The sequence below is a fragment of the Hemitrygon akajei genome, chromosome 10 (genome assembly GCF_048418815.1).
Source record: "Hemitrygon akajei chromosome 10, sHemAka1.3, whole genome shotgun sequence".
In the NCBI taxonomy this organism is placed as follows: Eukaryota; Metazoa; Chordata; class Chondrichthyes; order Myliobatiformes; family Dasyatidae; genus Hemitrygon; species Hemitrygon akajei.
In genome coordinates this window covers 169,333,126-169,359,136 of record NC_133133.1, presented here as the reverse complement: position 1 = coordinate 169,359,136, position 26,011 = coordinate 169,333,126, and the positions used below count along the sequence as shown (strand labels likewise).

Below are 26,011 nucleotides of genomic sequence, written 5' to 3'. Positions count from 1 at the left end.
GCATTTCTCCGAGATTAGAGTTGACTGAAAAGACTTTGATGGATCTGCAGACTCTGCTGCAGGAACTTGATGGGGTGGCTGGTTGGATATTTGGGGAATTTTTACCTCTTCCACCCATTCCTCTGGATCTTGCATCCTGCCGATGACTAAACACAGCTCCTTCTGCCATTGTAGAATCACAGAACAGAAACAGGCCCCTTTGACCCATATGTTCCATGGCCAATGATTAACTTGCCTGGTTCCATTGAGATGCACCTTGACCACAGTCCTGAATACCCGCCCCCCCCCACCATGTATCTATCCAAACTTCTCATAAGTGTTGAAATCAAGCCCTCGCCCACCAATTGTGTTGGCAGCTTGTTCTCACTTTCCACACCCTCTGAGTGAAGAGGTTCCCCTTCTTGTTTCCCTTAAACATTTCACCTTTCAGCCTTAACCCATGGTCTCCAGTTCTTGTCACACCCAATCTCAGTGGAAAAAGCCTGCTTGCATTTACCCAATCTATATCCCTCATCATTTTGTATACCTCTATCAAATCTCCCCTCGTTCTTCTACATTCTAGGGAATAAAGTTCTAACCCTTTCAACCTTTCCCTATAACCCAAGTCCTGAAATCCCAGTAACATCTTGTAAGTTTTCTCCACAATCTTTCAATCTTATTGACATCTTTCCTGTAGGTAGGTGACAAGAACAGCACACCACATCCTCTCCATTCTTCCTCCGTTTTGACTGGCCACAGTCCAAGAATTCTACAAATTACACCTCCTCAGGGAGCATCCTTAAAGCAGACTCTGTGTCCTCTTGATAATTCCTCCTTGTGACAAAGTTCAGAAATAGACTGTCTGCTCCAGGTAGTGATGTAACCAGTCAAAATAGTCTCCAATGTGCATCTGCAGAAATTTGCAAGTCTTTTCTGACAAACCAGATCTCCTCAAACTCCTTGCAAACTGGAACGATTGGCGTGCCTTCTTTTAGATTGCATCAATATGTTAGGCCCAAGAAATGTTGATGCCTAGTCACCCTTCCCACCGCTGACCCCTCAATGAGGATTAGTCTGTATTCTCCTAAATTCCCCTTCCTGAAGTTGACAGTCAATTTCTTGGTCTTGCTCAAATAGAGTGCAAGGTTGTTGTGGTGACACTCCTCAACCAGTCACTCTATCTCGTCCCCCATACACCTCCTTATTGCTGTCTGAGATCTTACCAGCACCAGTGCTGTCATTTGCGAATTTATGAATGGCATTTGAGCTGTGCTAGCCACACAGACATGAGTCCAGAGCAGGTGTTCCCTACCTGGGGTCCACAGACCCTTCAGTTAATGGTAGGGGTCCATGGCATAAAAAAATTTAGGAATCCCTGGTCTAGAGAGAGTGGAATAGTGGGCTAAGCATGCAGCTTTGAGGTACCTCTGTGCTGACTGAAAGCGAGGATGAGTTGTTATTACTGATCTATATGTATTTATTGAGATACAGTGCAGAATAGGCACTTCTGGCCCTTGCAGCTGCACCACTCATCAACCCCCTAGCCTAATCATGGGACAATATCCAATTACTAATTAACATAGCAATTTGTCCAACTTTGGACTGTGGGAGGAAACCAGAGTACCTGGAGGAAAGCCACGCAGTCACGGGGAGAACGAACAAACTCCTTACAGACAGCAGCAGGAATTGAACTCAAGTCACTGGTACTGTAAAGTGTTGTGCTAACCACTGCACTATGATATTGACTGTGGTCTCCTAATAACAAGGTCAGGATTCAGTTGTTGAGGGAGGTACAGAGGCCCAGGTTGTGAAACTTGTTAATTAGTAGAGGGAATGATGGTATAAAATGCTAAGCTGTAATCCATGAACAACAGCCTGACATATGTTTTGCTGTTGACCAGGTGCTCCAAAGCCAAATGGAGAGTCAGTGAGATTCCATTTGCTGTGTAAATGGCTTTAGAACTAGTTAGCCAGCCGAAGGTGGATTTACTTCTAACCTCACATCACTTACAGTTACTACATTGAAGAGGCTTTTGGGCAGACAGTTAAATAGGGAAGGCAAAGAAAGGCATTAGCCGGCTAGAGGTGCTGTGGTATCCACACTGGACTTCAAGACAAGTGGTCCCAGGTCCGAGTCTAGCCGCCTCCTTGTACACTTTCCATCCGTTCTGGGTTAAGCGTTGAGCTAGCAACTCAGCCTCGTAAAAACAGACAAATGCTAAAGGAACGGCAGGGTTGCCAGTCAATGCACCACAAGGCACGGAGAGGAACAACAACAGTGCAAGCTAGCGGGATTGCAAAAAGATATCTACCAGAAAACACAATAATAGCTGCATACTATTTGTCCAGTGTGAACTCCTGGTGGGTGTCTGTCTCTCTCTCTTCTCCCTCTCCCCTCTCTCCCTCTCCCAATGAGAACGATGATCCCCTTTTACTCGGCATCAAGATATACCATCTTTAATCATCCACAGTATTTACTGCAGACTATACATGAATTAGAATATGATTAGAATTAGAATGTGGTTGCAATCATATTATAAAATAAACAGAAATATCTACCGGTACCTTAAATGGAATATACAAACAACAGGCACAAATGGCGGCAAAGGCACCATAAAGCCAACCTGAGCACATCAGCTCAGTTTAGAACCCGTTCTGAGAATATATTAAGGAAGTGCGAATGCTCAGCGCAACAAGAGAATGACAAGGCTGTGTGAGTGTGTGTGCGTGTACATGTGTGTAGTGCATTTACCGAGCACTCTCCGTCATGCTGTCGTTATAAAACATGGCCTCAGAAGGGTTAGACCAAATAGCACAGATTGGAGCTTTGAAATACTGTTTCTTACTTATATCAAGTTACTGACTTGTACTGTGCACCAAGATCATTATTTCAAGTACGTAAATGTTCAACAGATATTTGAGATCTATAAATTATGTTACAATTGGAATTTAATGTTGCTTGTAGTGCTTCATGTTTAATGTGATTCTGTCTAATTCATTTTGAACATAACTTGTGAAATGTTAATGTCTCCCGAATGTGCACTAATCAGCAGAACTAAATTTCCTTTCACCTGCAGTGTAATTATAATAAAGGAGAGCAATTTGTTTTTTTTTCCCCAAGCTCCACAGGGATTCTTAGATGTTCTTTTTTTAAACACAATCTGCATAAACTTAACACCTATGGAACAACTGGGTCACTACTTAAAATATATTAATGAATATATTAAATATGATAGAGACAAGCATCGCCTGAAATAAGGAATTGTGACAATGCAGTGTTACTGCTTGGGCTTTCACTGAACAGTTTTCTCTTGTGTTGTTTAAGATAAACACAGATTTCCACAAACAACCTGAGATGCTTAGGGATGTGTGTGTATGTATAATATATAGAGAGAGAAACCCCAAACCTACTGTGTCCGATGCAGACGTAATAGGTGGTTGGTTGGCATCTGTCTGTCCCGAAGGACAATGGGTGATGATCGTTTTCATCACGAGTCTGGGTGGAAGGTATGGAGATCCTGAGATGTCCAGTTGTCAAGATCCTCCTCTCGGCCTCACTAGTGTAGTCCAAAGGAAAGCTTATGAAGCAATACATTTGGCACCAGCTTGGCTGCAGGAGCTGCTGGAAGGATGTTCAATATTGTGTAGTCACCACAGCGGCTCCACTCCGGATTTATTGTCTGGGTTTACTCCAGTAGCCTTTGTCTCTCCCGAGGCTGCCCACAAGGAAGTGGGGCTATTTACCCATAGCTGGGGATCCATTTCATGAGCATCAGGGCATTACCAAACATCAGTGGGGCTGCATGCTACATGTGCAAGGGCCAGACCGTCTCACTGTTGTCGGTAGTTCAGCCTGAGTCCGAAAGGAGTTCATTTCCTGTGTGTCGCTTGTGAGGAGGCATAACATGAGGCTCGCTGTTGGAGAGGCTGTGTACTGGTGGGGAGAGACTTACACATTCAGCTCTCCTTTTCGTGAGACTGCTAGCCAGCATTGGAAGCTGAAAGTGAGAGCGACAAGCACTACCCACTACACTACCACACTAGACACGTCACAACAACCATTTGACGCCAGAAGTCGAACCTTGGATTATTGCATAGGGTTATCTGTACTTAATTTGACTGTTGGAACCTCACACCTTCCCACATTCTATATCACATTATCAGACAAAAATATATAGGTTGGAACTTGGTGTACATGTGGAAAAATCTTGCGGGGCTTGTGGGATCAAGAAAAATAAAAAAGCAGGTTGTTACCACTGGTGGATTCCGATGTTTTTAATCCAAGGTTCTTTCAGAAGTCAAGGAAGTGGCATAAAACTTGTGGCTTCAAAATCATTTTATTAAGCACTAATTGAACAAAGAGAATTGGAAATGGGCTAATAGCAGAGAACAGAAAAAAATTGAAAAATCATGTTCATTCTCATTATATCACAGATCAGAAACATTCCATTCAAATTTGTAGATAAGAGTTAACTAATCAGTTAACCAAGAGTTAACCATTGGGTATTTGCATATATATGCCGTGACCACTAGGAAACATATTAAACAGTTACATCTGGATTGGTAAAATTCAAGCAGGCATATAAAACTAATCAGCAAAGAAAATAACAATTATACAGCCCAATATACAACACTAAAAGTACATCCAGCCAAAAATATTGTTGTCAGATCCAGATAGAGTCATTGAGACTAGATTTCTTACATAGAAGTACAGGAGACTGCAACACAGGAAAATCTGGAGGAACTCAAGTGGGGGAGGGGTTTCTGGTGGTACCTGGGTCTAGCTGAAGGGCCTTGACCCAGAACGATGACTATCATAGATACTGCCTGACCTGCTGAGTTTGTCCAGCATTCCCTACATAGCCTGATAAAATGGGAAATATTTTTGCTGAAGCAGGACTGTGTAGTGAAAAGCTCCATGTGAATCGTGCAGATGCCTAATGGAGTTTGCATGAACTTAATCCCAATCTCCAATTAAATAATTACAGTTGTCTGTGGTGGATTTCAAACTAAAACCCTTGGTTGTGGATATATCCAAATCATGGAGGACAATATTAAATGGAATAAGTATAGAACAAGAACTAATACTACTTTATCATTATTCTAGGTAAAGAATCAGAATGAGAATTAGGTTTAAGATCACTAACATTTGTTATTTTGTGGCAACAGAACAATGCAATATATATAACAAAATTTGAGAATTACAATTAGATGTAATTGTACACACACACACACACACACACACACACACTCCCATCCACCCCTGATGGTATATCAAGCAGTAGTAAATCAAGGCAACTGGACTTGCTGTGTTGTCTAGAAGACATTTCACTACAGTACTCATCAGAGATACTTCAGTTCTGATCCATGGTGGGTAGTTTTCCGACTTATGAATTCTGAGTCGTTTAAAGGTTTTGCAATCACATGAGCATTGTTAAGAGTTGTAGAGATAATTAGAAGGTCATTAGTCTTATCTTTGCATGAATGGAGGTGTGAACTCTTGTGGAGATGCTGGGGGTAGAGATGTTAGGAGATCCCTGATGGTAGCAATGAGGAGAATGTATGTCCTGGGTGATAGGGGTCCTTAATGATGGATACACCCTTTTTGAGGCATAGCTCCTTGAAAATGTCCAGGATGTTGGGGAGGCTGGTGCCCATGACGGAACTGAGTATTAGAACTTTCTCCAGCTTATTTTGATTCTGTGCAGTGGCCTTCCAATACCAGGTGGTGATGTAACCAGTTAGGATGCTCTCCACAGTAAATCTCGAAATTTGTGAGTGTCTTTGTTGACATACAAAAGCTCCTCAAACTCTTAATAAAATGTAACTTCTGTCCTGCCTTCTTTGTAACTGCATCGATGTGTTGGGCCCAGGATAGTTTCTCAGAGCTGTTGAAGTTGCTCACTCTCTCCACTTCTGATCCCGCTTTGAGAACTGTTATGTGTTCCCTCATCTTACCCTTTCAAAATTCAATATTACTTTTACATTATCTACAAGATATGTTGTTATGTTGTTTTAAAGTATCTGCAGTTTTTCCTGGGGGCTTTAGTAATATAAAATATAAGTTTACTGAAATTTTTGCAATGTCTGGAAGTTTTTTCCCTGTCAGAAAATGGGTATATTGGAATATTATATTGGAATATCAAGGAGCTCTGAATAGTGGGTTTAAATTCAAGTTGGCTCTCGTTCTTTGTTCTCACATTTTTCCTGATGCTTAGTCTTTGTACTTGGGATTTATTAATGCTTATAGGTCAATGACAAGCAATGATTCCATGATCCTTGTTGCATGATTAGCTTATAGATTGGTTAAAGCTTTCTGGACTTATTGACAATTTATTCCAATGGATATGATTATCCAGTTGACAATTTTTTCATAACTATAAAACATAAAAATAAGTCGCTATTGCTCAAGTACATTTTAAAGTCCTTCGCTAACAATAACCTGATGTCAGCATTAACCAGAAGAAGAAATTGGGGCAGCATGATAATGCAGAGATTATCCCAAAGCTTTATAGTACCAATGGCCCAAGTTCAAATCCCACTGCAGCCTGAAAGGAGTTTGTACTTCCTCCCCGTGACAAAGGGTGCTCCAGTTTCTTCCCACAGTCCAACGACATACAGGTTGGTAGGTTAACTGGTCATTGTAAATTGTCCTGTGATTAAACCATGTAACAATTACAGCATGGAAACAGGCCATCTCGGCCCTTCTAATCCGTGCCGAATGCTTACTCTCACCTAGTCCCACCAACCTGCACTTAGCCCATAACCCTCCATTCCTTTCCTGTCCATATACCTATCCAATTTTACTTTAAATGATAATATTGAACCTGCCTCTACCACTTCTACTGGAAGCTCGTTCCACACAGCTACCACTCTCTGAGTAAAGAAATTCCCCCCCTTTACTCAGAGAGTAGGCTTAGGTTAAATCAGGGGATTGCTCTGCAGTGGAGCTTGAAGGGCTGGAAGGGCCTGTTCTGCGCTGTATCTCAATAAATAAATTTTTAAAAAGTAACTGGACCAGCAACATGAAAATCCATGGTTACATGAGAAGGTCAAAGATTGGTTGTGTGACTTCCTTTCGCTTAGCCTACGTCTCTTCTACCATCGACATGACACAAGTTGAACTATAACAGTTGAGTTCAAATCTCAAGGAGTATAACACCAATGCAGTCTGCCCAATTAGCACCCCATTGGCCATCCTAAACTTCACTCCCTCTCCCACTGGTATGCAGTGTGTGTCATTTACATAATCAATACAGTTACATGCCCAGACCACTCTGACAGCAGCTTCCAAGCCTGTGGTTTCCACTAGGATAATGGCTGCCGGCACGTGGGAGAACTAGTGCCTGCGGTTTCCCCTCTAAGGTGTATCAGACCGGAAGTTCTGACTGAACTGTGAGAATAGCTGAGAGGATCATGGGGTCTCCCTACCATCCACTGGGTGTACATATCAGTGTTTCCCAGCCTGACTGTTCTTGTCTTTATACATTGGAGTCTCCTGCCTGGTGGTAGAAAGTCGAAGAGGATACTGTATGGCTGGATGGAATCCTAAATAATATCCTTGATAATGCCCTCAGGCTATTAGGCTTCTGAACTCCCTGATGCATCACATTTGAAGTTTTACTGGTTAATTTGTTCTGTGCCCTTCAATATTTAATTTATGCACATTACTTTATATATTCAATATTTAATTTATGCATAGATATATGGATAGGAAAGGAATGGAGGGTTATGGGCTGAGTGCGGGCCAGTGGGACTAGGTGAGTGTAAGCGTCGGCATGGACTAGAAGGGCCGAGATGGCCTGTTTCCGTGCTGTAATTGTTATATGGTTATATATGGTTATATATGGTTACTTTGTTTATCAATGTGTAATTAATTTCTGATCTAATTCTTACTTTCCTAAGTTATTGTGTGTTACGTGTACTACTGTGCTTTACACACTGGTCCAGGGAAATGCTGTCTCAATTGACGGTATACATGTAGCATATAGTTAAATGATGGTAGCGTTGACCTGACTTAACTTGACCATCTCACCTTGGGAATATATAACTACTCTTTCATTGTTTCTCTATATAAATGCTGAAATTCCCTACTCAACAGTGCTATGGGCATACTGTACCTTCACCAGAACAGCTGTAGTAGCTTATCGTCACCTTCTCGAGGACAATTAGGGATGTACAATAAATGCTGGCCTATCCAGTGAAGCACAAATCTCAAAAATGACTAAATAAAGAAAAACACAGCAAGAAATGGGAGCTTAATAAGTATTGTGTTTCTGCTGGTTACACCATTATCATGGGTCACTCCCCTCTTTGCGATCGCCAACCCCCACCTCTTTTGTAGTATCAATCATTTTAATAAATTAGGGGATATCATAATTTTATATTAATGGCAACCTGTTTGATATGATTCGCAAAGCATCACTGCCATCAAAATATGATTCACACTTGTTGCACGTACCAGGCGGAACAAAATAGATTTAAGGATTTCATTACTGTATTCCAATCTGCAATTTGAGGTTGGTTTATAAAGTCAGACCCATCTGTTGAAGTGAAGTCCAGCTGGCTAGAAGTTTGAGCCTGACATTCACCTTCTTATGTCAAAGTTCAAAGTTGCAAGTAAATTTATTATCAAAATACAGTACATATATGTCTCCATATACAACCCTGGGATTCATTTTCTTGTGGGCATTCTCAGTAAAGCTATAGAATAATAACCATAATAGATTCAATGAAAGACTGCCAAGTCACTGGGTCACTGTTCTCTGGGTAAACTGGGTACCTTTCCTTTGTCCTGGTGACCACCATGGTTATGAAGTGGATAATGGACAGCAATCTTAAGTATAATCAATCAGATCTTTTGGTGGAACAAGTGTATTTTCTTGCTTACATTATATTTGCTCTTCATGGTATTTCCTGTTTTTTAAAATATTATTATTGATAATTTAACCATGAAGATATGAGACGCATATGAGGCAGAGTTACAGGTAAAGCACCACAGGACCGATCTTTAATATTAGCTATTGGGACAATGTAGATCAGGGTCACATGAAGCCATGGGAGCAGCTGGTGGATGGTCGTATGAGCAGCTGGTGCATATCACAAGTCGTAGTTATGCGACCACTGACTCCAGGCAGACATCTCTGAAGAGTATTGATAATGTCTGGGGCACCCGTCTTGTAAAGACACTGTCCAGAAGGAAGCAATGGCAAACCACTTCTGTAGAGAATTTGCCAAGAACTATCATGGTCATGGAAAGACCATGATCACCCACGCCATACAACACGGCACATAATGATGATGATAGAGATAAATATTCCTCCCCAAGTGATATTTCGTGGAGAAGAATTATGGTCCTTCTGTGCTAAGAAATATAATTAATTGCATTAATGCACTTGATTTATGGCCTTTAATATAATAGGTTTTTGTGCTTATACTGGTTGTATTTTGGTGGAATGGGATATTTGTACAACTCTTGTTCAGTTTTCTCAGTCCTGTTGTCTTTTATTACTAATCTAGGAATTTTTGAAGGCTCACTTGTATGGCAATGCAGGGAGAGATGACTTATGGAACACACTTAAAGAGGTAAGTATTTTTTTAAAACCTGTGATTAGTCTGAGCTGAACTTTGCAGATGCTGTGAACGCTGCTTAACAATGTGGAAACAAGGGAGGAACCTTATCAAGCTCTTGCTGCTAGTTGTTACGATTGCACAATACCCACAGCTAAGTTTCAAACAACAGTATGTGATAGTGTCTGTCTGGATTATTGTTCATTTCTAGTTTTTGAGCTAGAAATACCAGTGGTTTTGGCCTGGTAGCTTACAATACTGCAGGAAAAACAATAGTACTGCCTATGATGAATATAGCATATGGACATGCTACGTTGGCACTGGAAACACAGCAACACTTGCAATCACTGCGACACTCTGCACAATTCTCTCTGATTTAAAGCATCTCGCTGTGTGTTTCAATGTACATGTGACAAATAAAGCTAATCTCCCTTTAATAGATAATTTTTCAAAGTTTAAAGTTCAAAGTGTTGGTGCGTGGCCTAGTGGATAAGGCGTCGAACTAGTGACCTGAAGGTCACTGGTTCGAGCCTCAGCTGAGGCAGCGTGTTTGTGTCCTTGTGTGATGAGCTACATATACCTGTCTGGACACGCCCCCTGATGACTGCTCCTGTGGCTTCTCCCACAGACCCCTGTATAAAGGTGATGGAAGTCTGAGCCCGGCCTCTCAGTCTCCAGGATGTAGTATGGTGGTCACTCACTGCTCGTTCCTTCTTCCAGTCAATAAAAGCCGATACCTCGCTTTTATGTCTCAGAGTGAGTTATTGATGGTGCATCACCTTGAGCAAGGCACTTAACCACACATTGTTCTGCGACGACACCGGAGCCAAGCTGCATGGGTCCTAGTGCCCTTCCCTTGGACAACATCTGTGGCGTGGAGAGGGGAAGGCTTGCAGCTTGGGCAACTGCCAGTCTCCCATACAACCCTGCCCAGGCCTGCACCCAGGAAACCTTCCAAGGTGCAAATCCATGGTCTCATGAGACTAACACATGCCTATTATTAAAGTTCAAAGTAAAATTATTATCAAAGATGCCACCCTAAGATTATACTACCCTAAGGTTAATTTTCTTGGAGGCGTTCGCTGTAGAACAAAGAAATACAATAGAATCAATGAAAAACTACACACAAACGAACAAGGACTGACAAAGTATAAATCAAACACAAAGACTGATAAAATATGTAATGAAATATCTGGCGACAAAATATACATAGAAAACAACAGCACATCTTAGTTGGTGCAAAGGAGATTAATGTGGCTGTATTATTTTAAGGAAGAATGGAGATAATGGGTATGTAGTGTTGAATTCTACATAGGAGGCAGTTTTGGACCATTGTGCTTATGGTCGGCTCACAAAGCAATCCCATTCTCCAGTAGTTTTATTCCTAAAACCTATTCTTCCCTTATTCCCAAAACCTATTCTTCCCTTATTCCCAACAACATCCACCTTACACCCTCCACCCCTGGATTCTATGACTCTACTGCACAATAGGTACAAAACATAGCTGCTCATGAACCTAACAACCTGTTTGGGATGTGGAAGGAATGGGAGCACCCGAGGAAAACTAGGGTGATCTGCAGGAAAACACTGCCAATGCCACAACATTTGCTACAGGGCTCAAGCACTTTTATTAGCAGTATCTCTATTAGCTTTGGTATTGCCTGTAACTTTTGTTGTTCTGCAAAACATGCATCATTTTGAGTTCAACGTGTTTTTTGTGGTTGATGGGTTTGTGATGAGGAACATTCTGCATTTGTAGCACCTGATTTCAAATGTGGCGCCGTGTGATCATAATCAGGTTTAATATCACTGGCATATGCTGTGAAATTTGTTGTCTTTGCAGCAGTACAATGCAATATGTGACAATTAAGAGAAAAAGAAAACTGTGAATTACAGTAAGCATATATGTATTAAATGGTTAAATTAAATAAGTAGTACAAACAAAAGGCAATAAAAAAAAAGGTAGCAAGGCAGTGTTCATGGGCTCAATGTCCATTCAGATATCGGATGGCAGAGGGGAAGAAGCCGTTCCTGAATCATTAGTGTGTGTCCCCAGGCTTCTGTACTCCCTCCTGATGGTAGCAATGAGAAGAGGGCATGTCCTAGGTGGTGGAGGTCCTTAATGATAGGCATTGCCTTCCTAAGACATCACTCCTTGATAATGTCCTGGATACTACAGAGGACAGTGCCCATGATGGAGCTAACAAATTTTACAACTCTCTCCTGTTTATTTTGATCCTGTGCAGTGGCCCCTCCATACCAGATGGTGATGCAGACAGTTAGAATGCTCTCAACGGTACATCTACAGAAATTTAGAAGTATTTTTGGTGACATACCAAATATCCTCAAGCTCCTAATGAAACAAAGCCACTATCTTGCCTTCTTTATAGCTGCATCAATATGTTGGGTCCAGGTTAGGTCCTCAGAGATATTGACACCCAGGAACTTGAAACTGCTTACTCTCTCCACCTTTGATCCTTCTATGAGGATTGGTGTGTGTTCACTCGTCTTACTGTTCCTGAATTCCACAACCAGATCCTTGGTCTTACTGACATTGAGTGCAAGATTGTTGCTGCGACACCACTCAACTAGCTGGTGTATCTCACTCATAAAGTTGCTGCAGAATATGGAAGAGTAACACATTAGATAGAACTTAGATAAAAACTGATGAATATGGGTGACATAATGGGATGGCAGGGTGGTGGTTCATCACCACCAAAGGAGGTGTAAGGTGCTCCTTCCCTCCGCTATCCTGCAGGTCAGCCTTTGTCAAGGTGTAGCACCTGCTTAGCCCCCTGATCAGGGTCATGTGAAGCTATGGAAGCAGGCAGTGGATGGCCATATGAGCAGCTGGTGCTTATCACAAGACATGGTTATGAGACCGCAGACGCCAGACAGACAGTCTCTGAAGAGTATTGATAACGGCCGGGGTCACCCGTCTTGTAAAGACACTGCCCAGAAGAAGGCAATGGCAAATCACTTCTGTAGAAAAATTTGCTGAGAACAATCATGGTCATGGAAAGATCCTGATCGCCCACATCATGTGATATGGCACATAATGAACAAACGATGTGCTGTATATATGTGTAATGTTTGTGTGACATAATAAGTTATTGTGCAAGAATCAGCCAATCCAAGGAACAGCAGTAGTTTAGCTCTTCAAGCCTTCTCTCCTGTTTAACAAAATCACACTGATGACATCTCACTTCATCTACCTATCTCTTTCTATGATAGCTCTAACCAACACCAATTTGCTAATTAGTCATCACTTGGATTGACCTCAGCTTAACCATATTAATTCTGTATTAAATTAATTTGAAAATACCATGGTTTATTGCAGAATCAGAATTAATATCACTGGCATTTGTCGTAAAATTTGCTGCTTTTGTGACAGCAGTACAATGCCATTTAAGAACTTTTAAAAGCTATTATTAATGCTTTTTGAGATAGTGATTTAGATGCATATATTTTTACTGAGTTAATTAGTATGTAATTAGTTTTGCTACAACAAGTGTATGGGACATTGGAAAAAATGTTGAATTTCCCCATGGGGATGAATAAAGTATCTATCTATCTATTTATCTATCTATATAATAATGAAAAAAGGTGAATTACTAAGTGTATACATGAATTAAATAGTTAAACTAAATAAGTAGTGCAAAAAAATAGTGAGGTAGTTTTCATGGTTTCAATGTCCATTGAGAAGTCAAATGGAAGAGGGAAAGAAGCTGTTCTTGAATTGTTGAGTGTGTGTCTTCAGGCTCCTGTACCACCTCTTTGATGGTAGCAATGAGAAGAGGGCATGTCCTGGGTGATAGGGGTTCTTAATGATGGATACGGCCTTTTTGAGGATTACCATGTGGTTTTTGAGTTTTTAATGGGATTTTAAGCTATACATTATTAGTTTATATCTAGCTATATAAAAGCTAATTTTATGTGTGAATTTTGGAAAAAAATAATTGAATTTTAAAATTGAAAAATAGGTTATTTATTGTATCTCAGTTTTTATCTTAATGATGTTGATCAAAAGTGTTAATTAAAATGCTATTTGATAACTGCAACCATTCATTGATATAACGGGTTGCTCAGCCTGTTTGATGACAGTATAGCTGCTGCTGAGTTCTGAGGATCCATTTAAACTGATGTCTGAGTGCAGCCATGGTTAACACTTCCACATAAGGGTTACTGAGGCTTTCAGTTTGATGGCAAATAATCCTGCTCTACAAATTTTGAAAAGTAGCACTGCTTGGTTAATATTATCTTTCAATATGACAAGCTAAAATAAGGATAGAAAATATTGGGAACACTAGGCCTGTCAAGTAAAATCTTGAGAGAGAGTGACGCATTTTCCTCTGAGGTCAGTGACCTTCCAACAGAATAATGCTCATTAATTGAAAATTTTACCTATGTTCTAACACTATAAAACCACAAGACGTTGGAGCAGAATGAGGCTATTCAGCCCATCGAGTCTGCTCTGCCAATTCCCCATGGTTGATCCAATTCCCTCAACCCTACTCTCCTGCCTTCTTCTAGTAGCCTTTGACGCCCTGACTAATCAAGAACCTGTCAACCTCTGACTTAAGTATATTCAATGACTTGGCCTCCATAGCCACCTGTGGCAATGAATTCCATAGATTCACCACCCTCTGGCTAAAGAAATTCCTCATCTCTGTACTAAACAGACGTCCCTCTATTCTGAGGCTGTGCCCTTTGGTCAAGACTTCCCCACTTTAGGAATAATCCTGTCCATATCCACACTACCTAGGCCTTCCAGGGCACCATACTCTGCAGTGCTTGAGGAAACCTCAAGCAGGATCATGGGATGGTATCTCCATTCCTGATACAATGTGTGGGTGGGTGTTACGAGGGGTGATTGTTGAGTTTGTGGCCTTAGGTAGAAGGAGTCAATTTTAGAAAACTTGGCACATTTATTTTTCCTACATTTACACACTTTGTCCAGCGGTCGTGGAGCATACGGATCCCTTCTTTGTAGAAGTCGGCGCCTTGGACCTCCAGAAGTGGTCCACAGCATGGGGTGATTGATAAGTTCATGGCCTAAGGTAGAAGGAGATGAGTTATTAACTTCAAACTTTCTGCATTTTCAATCAGAGTTGAACTGCACATGCATGTAATGAGAGCTGTATAACTCATCTCCTTCTACCTTGGGTCACAAACTTATCAATCACCCCTGCTGTGGACCACCCGGAGGTCCAAGACGCTCTCGTTACATGCACGTGCATTTCAACTCTTTGAGTGAAAATGCAGAAAGTTTGAAGTTAATAACTCATCTCCTTCCACCTTAGGCCACAACCTTATCAATCACCCCTGCTGTGGACCACTTCTACAAAGAAGGGATCCGTATGCTCCATAACCGTTGGACTAAGTGTGTACATGTAGGAGGGGACTATGTTGAAAAATAAATGTTTTCTAAAATTGACTCCTTCCTTAGGCCACAAACTTATCAATCACCCCTCGTATCTTTAATTCACCCATGTCACATCCAGCGATGCTGATCTCGTTACCATGAGCAGGCTGAGTAGGCAGTCCGACTGAGGAATTGCAGGAAATCAGCAAGTAAAAAACCAGAGCTTTTGTTTAACATTTTAAGTATTTTATGGAAAGTGATATACATATTATATGTACCATTGGAGTCAAGATTGAAGGAGAAGAATTAGGATCATAACCAAACATTCTATGCACAGATTTTAGTCATAACTAGAAACAAGATGAAGTAAATTATATTTTCAGGGCTAGGGATGTTGTTAGTAGGGTTAACAAAGGTCAAAGTTCAAATTAAATTTTATTATCGAAGTGTATATTTGTCACCATGTACAACCCTGAGGTTCATTTTCTTTTGAGCATACTCAATAAATCTATGGAATAATAACAATAACAGAATAAATGGAAAAACTGCCTAACTAGGGAGTTCAACCAGAGTACAGAAGACAACAAACTGTGTGAATACAAAAAAGCAGAAATAATAACAATAAATAAATAAGCAATAAATATTGAGAATATGAGATGAAGAGTCTTTGAAAGTGATTTCATTGGCTGTGGGAACATTTCAATGATGGGGCAAGTGAAGCTGAGTGAATTTACCGCCTTTGTTTAAAATCAATATTGACCTTTCAAGATTGAAAGATTATGAGATTTCAGACTTCATTTATGCCTCCTTTTTGGAAGTAAACTTAAGTCTTTTACATTTATATTTTCTTGGTCTACATCTGGGATGTCTTATTTGAGAAATTACTGTTCGAGTTTATTTGCCACCAACCTTTGCAGTGAATAAGTCTAATCATTTGACTAGTCATTGTTAATAATTCACTATGATCTTTCATAACCTTGTTGTGCATCTGCTTTCTAATCTTTGGATCTTCACAACTTTTGACCATGTCTGCCTACTCACAATTTTCTTTAATTTTAATTTTCATTCAAATCTGAGCCATAACCATACATGTACGTGAGCATTCATTCAGTACTAACTAGGAAGTCACACATTTTGCACTGTTGGTAACATCAGAGTTTTATTCATATAATTCATGTAAGTGAAACTCACTGTAACGTATTCAGATATAATTCAGTCGTATTTTCTTATCACTAATGAAACATTTTCTGATTGCTTAATGCTTTACTGAAGATTGGAACATAGTTTATCATAGTGTGTGTTGGCGAGCGGCCAAGCCGTTCGTCCAGTGATCTGAAGGTCGCTAGCTCGAGCCTTGGCAGAGGCTGTGTGTGTGTCCTTGGCACTTAACCATATATTGCTCTGCGACGATACCGGTGCTGTATGGGTCCTAATGCCCTTCCCTTGGACAATATCGGTGGTGTGGAGAAGGGAGACTTGCAGCATGGGCAGCTGACGGTCTTCTATAAAAAAACCTTGCTCAGGCTTGCGACCTGGAAACTTCCCAAGGCGCAAATGCATGGTCTATTGAGACTAATGGAGACCGGTGCACTATAGTGTAAAATAATTATACAATACCGTGCATAGAGTGTGTGTGTGTGTATATATATATATATATATATATATATACATACACACACACTCACTCTCTCTCTCTCTCTCTCTCTCTCTCTCTCGCTATATATATATATATATCTAGGGTGCTTAAATCTTTTGCACAGTACTATATGTGGAGCAGAGAGTGAGTTTGAGAGTAAAGAATGTTGAGAATGGTGAGGGTGAAGCACCATGGGAGGGATGTGGGACAGATGTGTCAAGTGTCACAGGTATAGACACACTCAGCCCCGAGACACCAGGTCAGTCATTTGATTCCAAACAATTGGTTTATTGATCATTACAGAATGTCTCTCTGGTGCTTCCTGTTCCCCCACCTCTCTCTTCCCACTCTCAGTCCACGATAGAGACACATATCAGAATCAGGTTTATCATCACTCACGTATATCATGACATTTGTTTTTTTTTTGGCGACAGTAGTTCAGTGTAAAACATAAAATAACTACAGTACTGTGCAAAAGTCTTGGCCACCCTGGCTGTGTGTGTATGTATGTGTATTTATTTTATTTTATATTTATTTTAAGTTGGAATGCAGGAATTGGACAACTTTTAGAGGATCATTTTAAACAGCAGTTTGGCGTTCACAAAGCCCCTTACATGTTTCTTAATGAACTAATAATTATTGATGGGCTTGAACTGCTGCTACCCATCCTCCATTTCCTTGCATTCTCTCCTGCTGAACGCATAAGTGGTCTTTTGCACTTTAACTTTTTTGCTTTTATGCAGACCATGCAGAATATGGGGGAAAACATAAACATTAAAGAAATCATGGACTCTTGGACGATACAGATGGGTTATCCTGTGGTTACCATCATTAGGGATGAGAAGAGTGTTGATCTTTTAACAGTAAAACAAGAACTCTTCATCTATAACATCAAAAGAAAATCAATGCATCTAAATTCAAAAAATAGCAGGTAACAAATAACATTGCATTTTATTTTGAGTGTGCAGTGAACTGAAGGAAAACAGAAGCTGGCACTATTATTGAGAGATGTGATAATATGTGCATTATGTAGATGTTACACTTAACACAAGTGTGGGATGAGTATTTGCTAATTTTGTCACTAATTTGGATGTTAGCTCTTCTACCATGTTGGAGATTTAGCTTTCTAGAAATTCATCTCCTTTCAGAATGTACTATGTATATAATAGCAAGTCATTACTGTTCTGATTCTGATGTTAATCTCCATTATTTACCGTGGACCAAATTTTGAAACTAGGCATCACTATGCTGCTGGCTCACTTGTATACAGCACATCACCAACCAGGGGTGACCTTCCAGTGAATCCACAGCATCATGTGTGGAATCTCATCCTGTGATGGGAAAAAAGTCATAAAATATCTTCATTAGCTTTAAACTCCGTTTTATGTCTGCATAGAATTAAATACTCCATGCATCCTAATTCAGCAAACTATTTATCTGTACTCAGTTTTTTTTTCTGCTTCAGTTTGCAAGCCGACAGTGCATTTTCAAAGTTCAAAATAAATGTTACCAAAGTACATATTTGTCACGATGTTCACCCCTGAGATTCAGTTCCTTGTGGGCATACTCAATAAATCTATAGAATACTCACTACAACAGAATCAATGAAGGACTGTCTGACTAAGATGCTCAACCAGAGTGCACAAGATAACAAGCTGTACAAATGCAAAAAAGAAGAAACAATAATATAAATAAATAAAAAATAAATATCAAGAGCATGAGATGAAGAGTTCTTGAAAGTGATCCATAGGTTGTGGGAACATTTCAATGATCGGGCAAATGAGGTTGAGTCCTGAACCTGGTGGTATGAATTCTGAGGCTACTGTATTTCCTTCCAGATGGCAGCAGCAAAAAGAGAGCAAGTTTTGCTAATTATGTTTTAGTACGGCTGTAAGATCTGCCATAAGATTATAAAATATTTGCATTGTGATGGAATTGAAACTTTGATTGGAAATTTAAAATATTTTTTAATAACTTGAAAAAGTGTATTGATCTTCAGCAAGTGGCAAGTACAAGCTACCAAACTGAACACAAAAGTCAAGCACGTAAGCCTTGTGTTCTGTTATTCCCAGTTCATCCAGGCTCCAGAAGTGAGTCTGTATGGGAATGTAATCTAAAAATATCAAAGCAAGGGCCACCGGAATTTTTGAATAAATGGTTATTTCCTCCTCCTCTTCGGTGTTTTCAGTTGGGTTTGAATATCCAGATGGCACTTGAGCATACTTAAAAGGTGTGATCACATTAACCACAATTTATCTGCGAGACACTCGAAAGTGTCTCTCTGTTTGTTTCACACTCCATATTTATTTAACAAATCTTGAGGTAAGAATTATTGCCAGTGATGGCACTGTGCAAACATGATAATAACTCTTTAGGTAGTGGAGAGATGATACTGACTTTGTTTTTATGGATTATATTCTAGTTATATTTGGAAAATTCCCCTGACGGTTGGTGTGGGAAACTTAACCCATATCTCAACAGAGGCAATGATATGGATTCATAATGAGACAGGTATTGTTGCATGTTATCTTTATGTGGTTTTAAGTACATCAATCTGGGCTTTGGCTCACATTTTGGAAACAATCTTTAGGGAACATTTTTGATGAAATAATGTATAAATACATAATTTCTTTGGTGTTGATTTTGGGATGATTCTTTCTCTACTGAGGACAAAATCAAGTGTGAAAAGCATTGATAGATTTGATGTGGAGAGGACGTTTCCTATGGTGGGAGTGTCTAGGACCAGAGGACACTGCCTCAGATCATAGGGGCGCTCTTTTAGAATGGAGATGACATCAATTTAGAACAGATGAGGAGGAATTTCTACAGCCAGAGAGTGGCAAATCTGTGGAGTTTGTTGCCACAGGCGGCTGTGGAGGCCAAGTCTTTATGTACTGTATATTTAAGGCAGAGGTTGATGGATTCTTGATTAGTAAGGGCATGAGGGGATATCGGGAGAAGGCAGGAGGTTGGGGCTGAAAGGAAAAATGGATCAGCCATAATGAAATGGCAGGGCAGACTCAATGGGCCAAATGGCCTAATTCTGCTCCTATATCTTATGGTCTAAAGTGAACTGGAGCAGGAGTAGGCCGATTGATCCCTTGAATCCGCTCTGTCATTCAGTAAGATCATTAAGATGGCTGATCCACTTTTAGCCTTAACATTCCTTTTCACTCTTTCTCTATACAGTACTGTCCGACTCCTTTCTATTTCAAATGTCTGTCAATCTTTGTCTTGTATATATTCAGTGATTCTGTTTCCATAACTTTCTGAGGTAGAGAACTCCAGAAATTCACAAGTCTCTGAGAGAAGAAATCCTTAATTATCTCTGCTTTAGATGGGCAGCCTTTTATTCTGAAATAATCTATGCCCATAATTCCAAGTACCTTTACCAGGGGAAACAAGCTTTTCTCCATCAATTCTAACAAGGTTCTTCAGAGTTATCTGCATTTACTATTTCCCTTTATCCACCCAGTTTTGTTACAATTTCATATGTCTAGGAAATTTTTCAAACATGGTTTCCCTGCCTGAAAATCCATGTTAACTCCTCTTGGGTGTCAACACACAAAATGCTGGAGGAACTCAGCAGATCAAGTAGCACGTATGGAGAGGAATAAAAAGTCAACATTTCGGCCCAAGACCCTTCATCAGAACCTGGGAAGGGTCTCGCCCTGAAACGTCAATTCGTTAATCCTCTCCATAGATGCTGCCTGATCTGCTTAGTACCTTAAGAATTTTGTGTGTGTTACTCTGGATTCCCAGCATCTACAGAATCTCTTGTGTTTAACCTCAAGTTTTTTTTAAATGATTTTCTCAGTGTCCTGCTCTGACCTCTTTAAAAATGAATGATAGCATTTTACCAATGGCTGATGTTAAATTATCGTACCTATATTTTCCTTGGGTGGCGGGGTGGAGATACGTCTCTACCGAAGGAGGTCTAAGCTGCTCCTTCCTTCTGCTAGCCTGCAGTTCATCTTTAGGTAAGGTGTAGCACCTGCTTAGCGCATTCCCCCTCCCCCCCAACCCCCCAATCATGGTGACGTGAAGCCACGAGAGCAGGTGGTGGATGGTCAAATGAGCCAAGTCCTGGTTATGTGGCCACTGACTCTGGGCAGACAATCTCTGAAGAGTATTGATAATGGCTGGGGTCACCCATCTTGTAAAGGCACTGCCCAGAAGAAACCACTTCCGTAGATAAATTTGCCAAGAACAATTATAATCATAAGATCATAATTGCCTATGTCATATGACACATCACATAATGATGATATCTTCCTGCTTTGTCTCTCCCTTAGTTCTTGAATAGTCTCATATTTGTGAGTTTTCATTCCTTGGAGATATGTCCAGTATGCAGGAATTTTTTTTTCTCTCTGTTGATGGCAACTAGGGGTTGAATTATCTGTGCAGCCACATTCTGTGAAATCCGAGAGCACAGGCTGTCATGTCCAGGGAATCTGTTGGCATTTAGACCCAATAGCTTGTGTAGTATTTTCCTCTGGTGATAGAGATACTTTAAGTGCCTCCCTCTCTTTAGCCTTATGACTATTATTATGGATGATGTTAATGTCTCTACTGTGAAGCACAATACAATATAATGATTTAGGATCCCTTCTGTTGCTAAGTGGTTTAATGTGAATGTAAAACTGGCCAAGACTGATCTGTTTTGGTATTTTACACACTTTGAAATAGCTTCCAGCCCATCTGTTAGCTGAACCAATTTTCTTTGTATTGAAAGATTCAAAAAATATTTGTTTAATCCCTCAGATTAATGTAACTACTGAAGGTGAACTATTGTGGACAATTGTTAAATGTATTTGCTCCACAATTTACTTTGGGAAAGTCAGGATGACAGAGCAGAGCAGAACCTCTCATCCGCCGGTAATGTGGCTTGGGTTTAAAATGCAGCCATCTCAATTGTGAGCAGGCAGACGAGGATCCACCTTCGGTTAGATTCCCCCCCTCACCCTCATTTTTGGGTCCAAGATCCAAAGTTTCAAAGTAAATGTATTATTAAAGTATGCATACATCAGCATAAACCACCCCGAGACTCACTTACTTGCAGGCATACAGTAGAACAAAACCAGCAAACAACCAGTGTGTGAAAGAGTTGCTGCGTCGTGGGTGGTGGGAGGGTTGATGCCTTTACTGGAGCAAGTGGGGGTAGGGGGAGGGCGAGGGTTGATGCTCTGTAGCCGCTTGTGTGTGGGAGGGGAGGGGGCTTTGGGGCTTTAACATATTTTTGACAGTCGTTCCCTGATCTGGGGATTGTCTACGAACAGTAAGAATTTCAGATTGTATATTGTATCCATTCTCTAACATTAAATTGAACCATTTAAATCAGACAAACTGTGCAAAGACAAAAAAAATTAATAAGTAAATAAATGATATTGAGAACAGGACACACACAAAGTGCTGGAGGAACTCAGCAGGTCAGGAAGCTTCTATGGAAATGAATAAACAGGCAATGTTTCAGGCCGAGACCCATCTTTAGGACTGAGAAGGAAGGAGGAAGAAGCCAGAATAAAATGGTAGGGGGAGGGTGAAGGAGGATAGCTAGAAGGTGATTGGTGAAGCCAGGTGGGTAGGAAAGGTAGTTTAGAACCCTTGAAAGTGAGTCCATAGGTAGTGCAAATTAATTCAGTGTTGTGGTGAGTGAAGTTATGCACGCTGGTTCAGGAGCGTGATGGTTGAAGGTAATAACTGTTCCTGAACTTTGTAGTTTTTGGGACCTAAGGCTCCTGTACTTCCTTCACGATAGCCATCCATCCATACATCACCAATGCTGGCACCTTGTTAAGGGCTTGCTGCCCTTGCGTTCTTAATCTCCTCCCATGGCCACGGCCCTCAATGTTGATGGAAGGATGTTGTGTTTTGTTTAAGTAAGGCCTAGGAGTTCCAGTGTTCAATAGTTTAATATTCTTATCCCAAACTGTACCTTTGATAAAATCACCAGTGCTAAGGGCATGCAGTTGCAATACTACAATTGATCAGAGCAGATCATTACCCTGGTAACCAAGCCTTGGGCTCGCCCCACCAGTGGTGTACATGACTGGAATTGATATTTTAATTTGTATATAACCATCTTTCATGCATTCATTCTTTTTTTTCTGGAAAGATAAAGCTGCATCTTTGGGGGAAATTACAAGAACGTGTGTAATAGCCCGTGTAGGGGGAGGGGAGGGAGATGGAGAGACTGAAGTCAATCAATAGCTCAGACTTTTAATGGGAAATGTGCAGAAATAAAGGAAAAATAATAAATGTTAGGACAACAGAACTGTTAACCAGAACGCTTAAACCAAAGCTAACGCCGATACAGCAGCTCGGCAGTAGTAACTTAATGCTAAATAAATGCTGCTCCTTAACAGCATCAGTCTGAGCGGTCATCCTCTTTCCCGGAACCAGGACGCCGGTGAGCATGCAGCTTTGACATTGCTTGGCTTTTGGTAGAGTCTCGAGAGGACTGAAACGAGTAATTGGCTGCACGCTCATGAGCGTGATTGCCGCACCCCTTCTGCAGCCCACCTGCGAGGATGCGCAGACCCCACGGTAGAGTCCGTGGCTGTGACAAGAAATTGTTATCGTTTCTGTCATAAGTTCAGTTTCTACATAAATTGACTTAGCTTTCTGCACAAGGAACTGTCTGAGGGACCTTAGAAATACTGCCTTCCCTTACTCCTGACTCTTGCACAACACTGCATTACCAATAGACATTCAGTATTTAAACATGTAACATTATATTCCTCTTGGCCAGTAAGTCATGGTCCCGACTGCTTCGTCAGCAGATGCATTGATTCCAATGATACTAATTCAAAATAGAGCTGAGCAGTTTTCCCTGGTGTTCTGGTCAGCAATTAACCTCGCCAACATCAAAAAAAAATTAACATACCATAACAACCCACACAAAATGCTTGAGGAGCTCTTTAGACAAAGAATGAGAGCCTGTTGGTTCTCAAGTCAGGAGCAGCGACGCAGAAGATTGTAACATTGGAACAGCAAGCTGCTGGTCTCCATACTCCCTCCCTCGATGGAGAGACAGAGCCTGTCTGAGATGCTGAAGTGCTGGGTGATGCTCTGTGGTTTTGATGGACTCTGGATCCAGGTCTCTTTGGAGGGCTTTTGCTGTTGCTTGCGTAGTGGGGGTGGGTCACTGCTTTTGCTGGTGCGAGTGGGGGGAGGGGGTTCTGATACTTCTGCTTGTGCAAAAGGTGGGGGGAAGTGTGCTTTGGGGCTTCAATGCTTCTATGTTTCTGTCATTCATTCTACGGGGTTTCTTGCTTCATAGATGTCTGCGAAGAGTATGAATTGCAGGTTAGATACCGTATACATTCTCTGATGTTAATTTAACCTTTGAACCTTTCTTGATTTCTTTTTCTTCATTTTAAGAAATATCAGTGAAACTGAAATCATTCTGTATCAAATGAATCAAGCAAGCTTTAGTTTCCTTTCTGTCTTACAGAGCAACATCGAATCAGTATGTTGGGTGAAAGTAGTTGGTTATTAGGAAACCTTAATCAGACTGGCTACTTTAGGGTTAACTATGATTTGAGGAACTGGCGGCTGTTAATCGAACAGCTCATGACCAAACCTGAGGTAGGGAAATGTGCACTCTGGTGTGGGCCTCGCCACTTAAAACACAATAATACGGTTGTTGTACACCTAGGTGCTCAATCATTTCCTTTTCTGGTTGACAGGTGATCTCAGTTGGAAACCGGGCAGGTCTGATTAATGATGCCTTCAACCTAGCCAGGTAAGTTTTGCACTTGTTGTAAAATCAGCAGTTCAATAAATCCCTGTCTCCAGACACCAGTCTAATTCTGCACTGCAGTAGGTAAAATTTGAGTCTGATATTGGTGACGGGTGAACAACCTACCATGTCACTTGCACTGATACACGTGATGCGGTCCAGAACACAAATAGCCTGTGATTTAAAAATACTGTATATATTAAAATTCTTTGCTGAGGATTGTATAATTGTGTAATGAAGGGTGATAGAGTGAACTTCTGGAGTGCAACTCTGCCCTAGAGGTATTATTTTTAACTATTTTGTCATGAGAGCTGAATACTTGTGCTAACATTCATCCTTGGCATGTTACTCCACTTCTGAATTTTGGCATCATAGAGCTCGAGAGCACTATAGCCCATCTACACCATGCTAAGCTATTAATCTGCCTACTCCCATCGACCTCCACCCAGACCATAGCCCTCCATACTGCTCCCATCCACGTAGCTATCCAAACTTCTCTTAAATGTTGAAATTGAACTTGCATTCACCACTGCATACCCATACAGAACCCCCTACAATTTGCCTACCGACATAACTGATCGACAGATGACACAACAGCCACACACCATCCTTACACATCTGGAGAAGAAGAATGGCTTTATGTGAGAATGCTGTTCTTGGACTACAGTTCAGCATTCAACACAGTGATTCCCTCCAGGCTCGACAAGAAGCTCAGAGACCTTGGCCTCAACCCTGCCTTGTATAGCTGGATCCTGGATTTCCTGTCAGTTCGCTGGCAGGTGGTAAGAGAGGGCTCCCTTACCTCCACCCCTCTGATTCCCAACACAGGAGTCCCTCAGGACTGTATACTAAGCCCCCTCCTTTACTCTCTGTACACTCATGACTGTGTCGCCACCCACAGCTCCAATCTGCTAATTAAATTTGCTGACGATACTACATTGATTGGCCTAATCTCAAATAATAATGAGCCAGCCGAGAGAGAAGAAGTCATCACCCTGGCACAGTGGTGCCAAGAAAACAAACTCTCCCTCAATGTCGCTGAAACAAAGGAGCTGGTTGTGGACTACAGGAGGAATGGAGACAGGCTGGCCCCTGTTGACAGGATCAGGGGTTGAGAGGGTGAACAGATTTAAGTTCCTTGGCATACACATCACCGAGGATCTCACGTGGTCTGTACACACCAGCTGTGTGGTGAAAAAGGCACAACAGTGCCTCTTGCACCTCAGACAGTTGAGCAAGTTTGGTATGGGCCCCCAAATCCTAAGATTTTTCTACAGGGACACAATTGAGAGCACCCTGACTGGCTGCATCACTGTCTATTATGGGAACTGTACTTCCCTGAATTGCAGGACTCTGCAGAGAGTGGTGCGGACAGCCCAGCGCATCTGTAGATGTGAACTTCCCATTATTCAGGACATTTACAGAGACAGGTATGTAAAAAGGGCCCGAAGGATCACTGGGGACCCGAGTCACCCCAACCACAAACCGTTCCAGCTGCTACCATCTGGGAAATGGTACCGCAGCATAAAAGCCAGGACCAACAGACTCCGGGACAGCTTCTTCCACCAGGCCATCAGACTGATTAATTCACCCTGACACAATTGTATTTCTGTGCTATATTTACTGTCCTGTTGTATATCTTAACGTATATACTATCTATTACAAATTACTATAATTTGCACATTGAGACGAAGACATAATGTAAAGATCTTTACTC

General features: G+C 41.1%; 1 protein-coding gene across 3 annotated transcripts in view; it reads left to right on the top strand.

Moving 5' to 3' along the window:
- Positions 1-26,011, top strand: part of LOC140734934 (thyrotropin-releasing hormone-degrading ectoenzyme-like) — a 166,363-nt gene that overhangs the window by 103,024 nt on the left and 37,328 nt on the right. For all 3 annotated transcript variants that reach the window (XM_073059650.1, XM_073059651.1, XM_073059653.1), the window contains 5 exons: positions 9,499-9,564; positions 17,294-17,481; positions 18,973-19,061; positions 24,007-24,140; positions 24,242-24,297. In XM_073059650.1, coding sequence (XP_072915751.1) covers positions 9,499-9,564; positions 17,294-17,481; positions 18,973-19,061; positions 24,007-24,140; positions 24,242-24,297 — 533 coding nt within the window. The remainder of the gene's footprint in view (positions 1-9,498; positions 9,565-17,293; positions 17,482-18,972; positions 19,062-24,006; positions 24,141-24,241; positions 24,298-26,011) is intronic.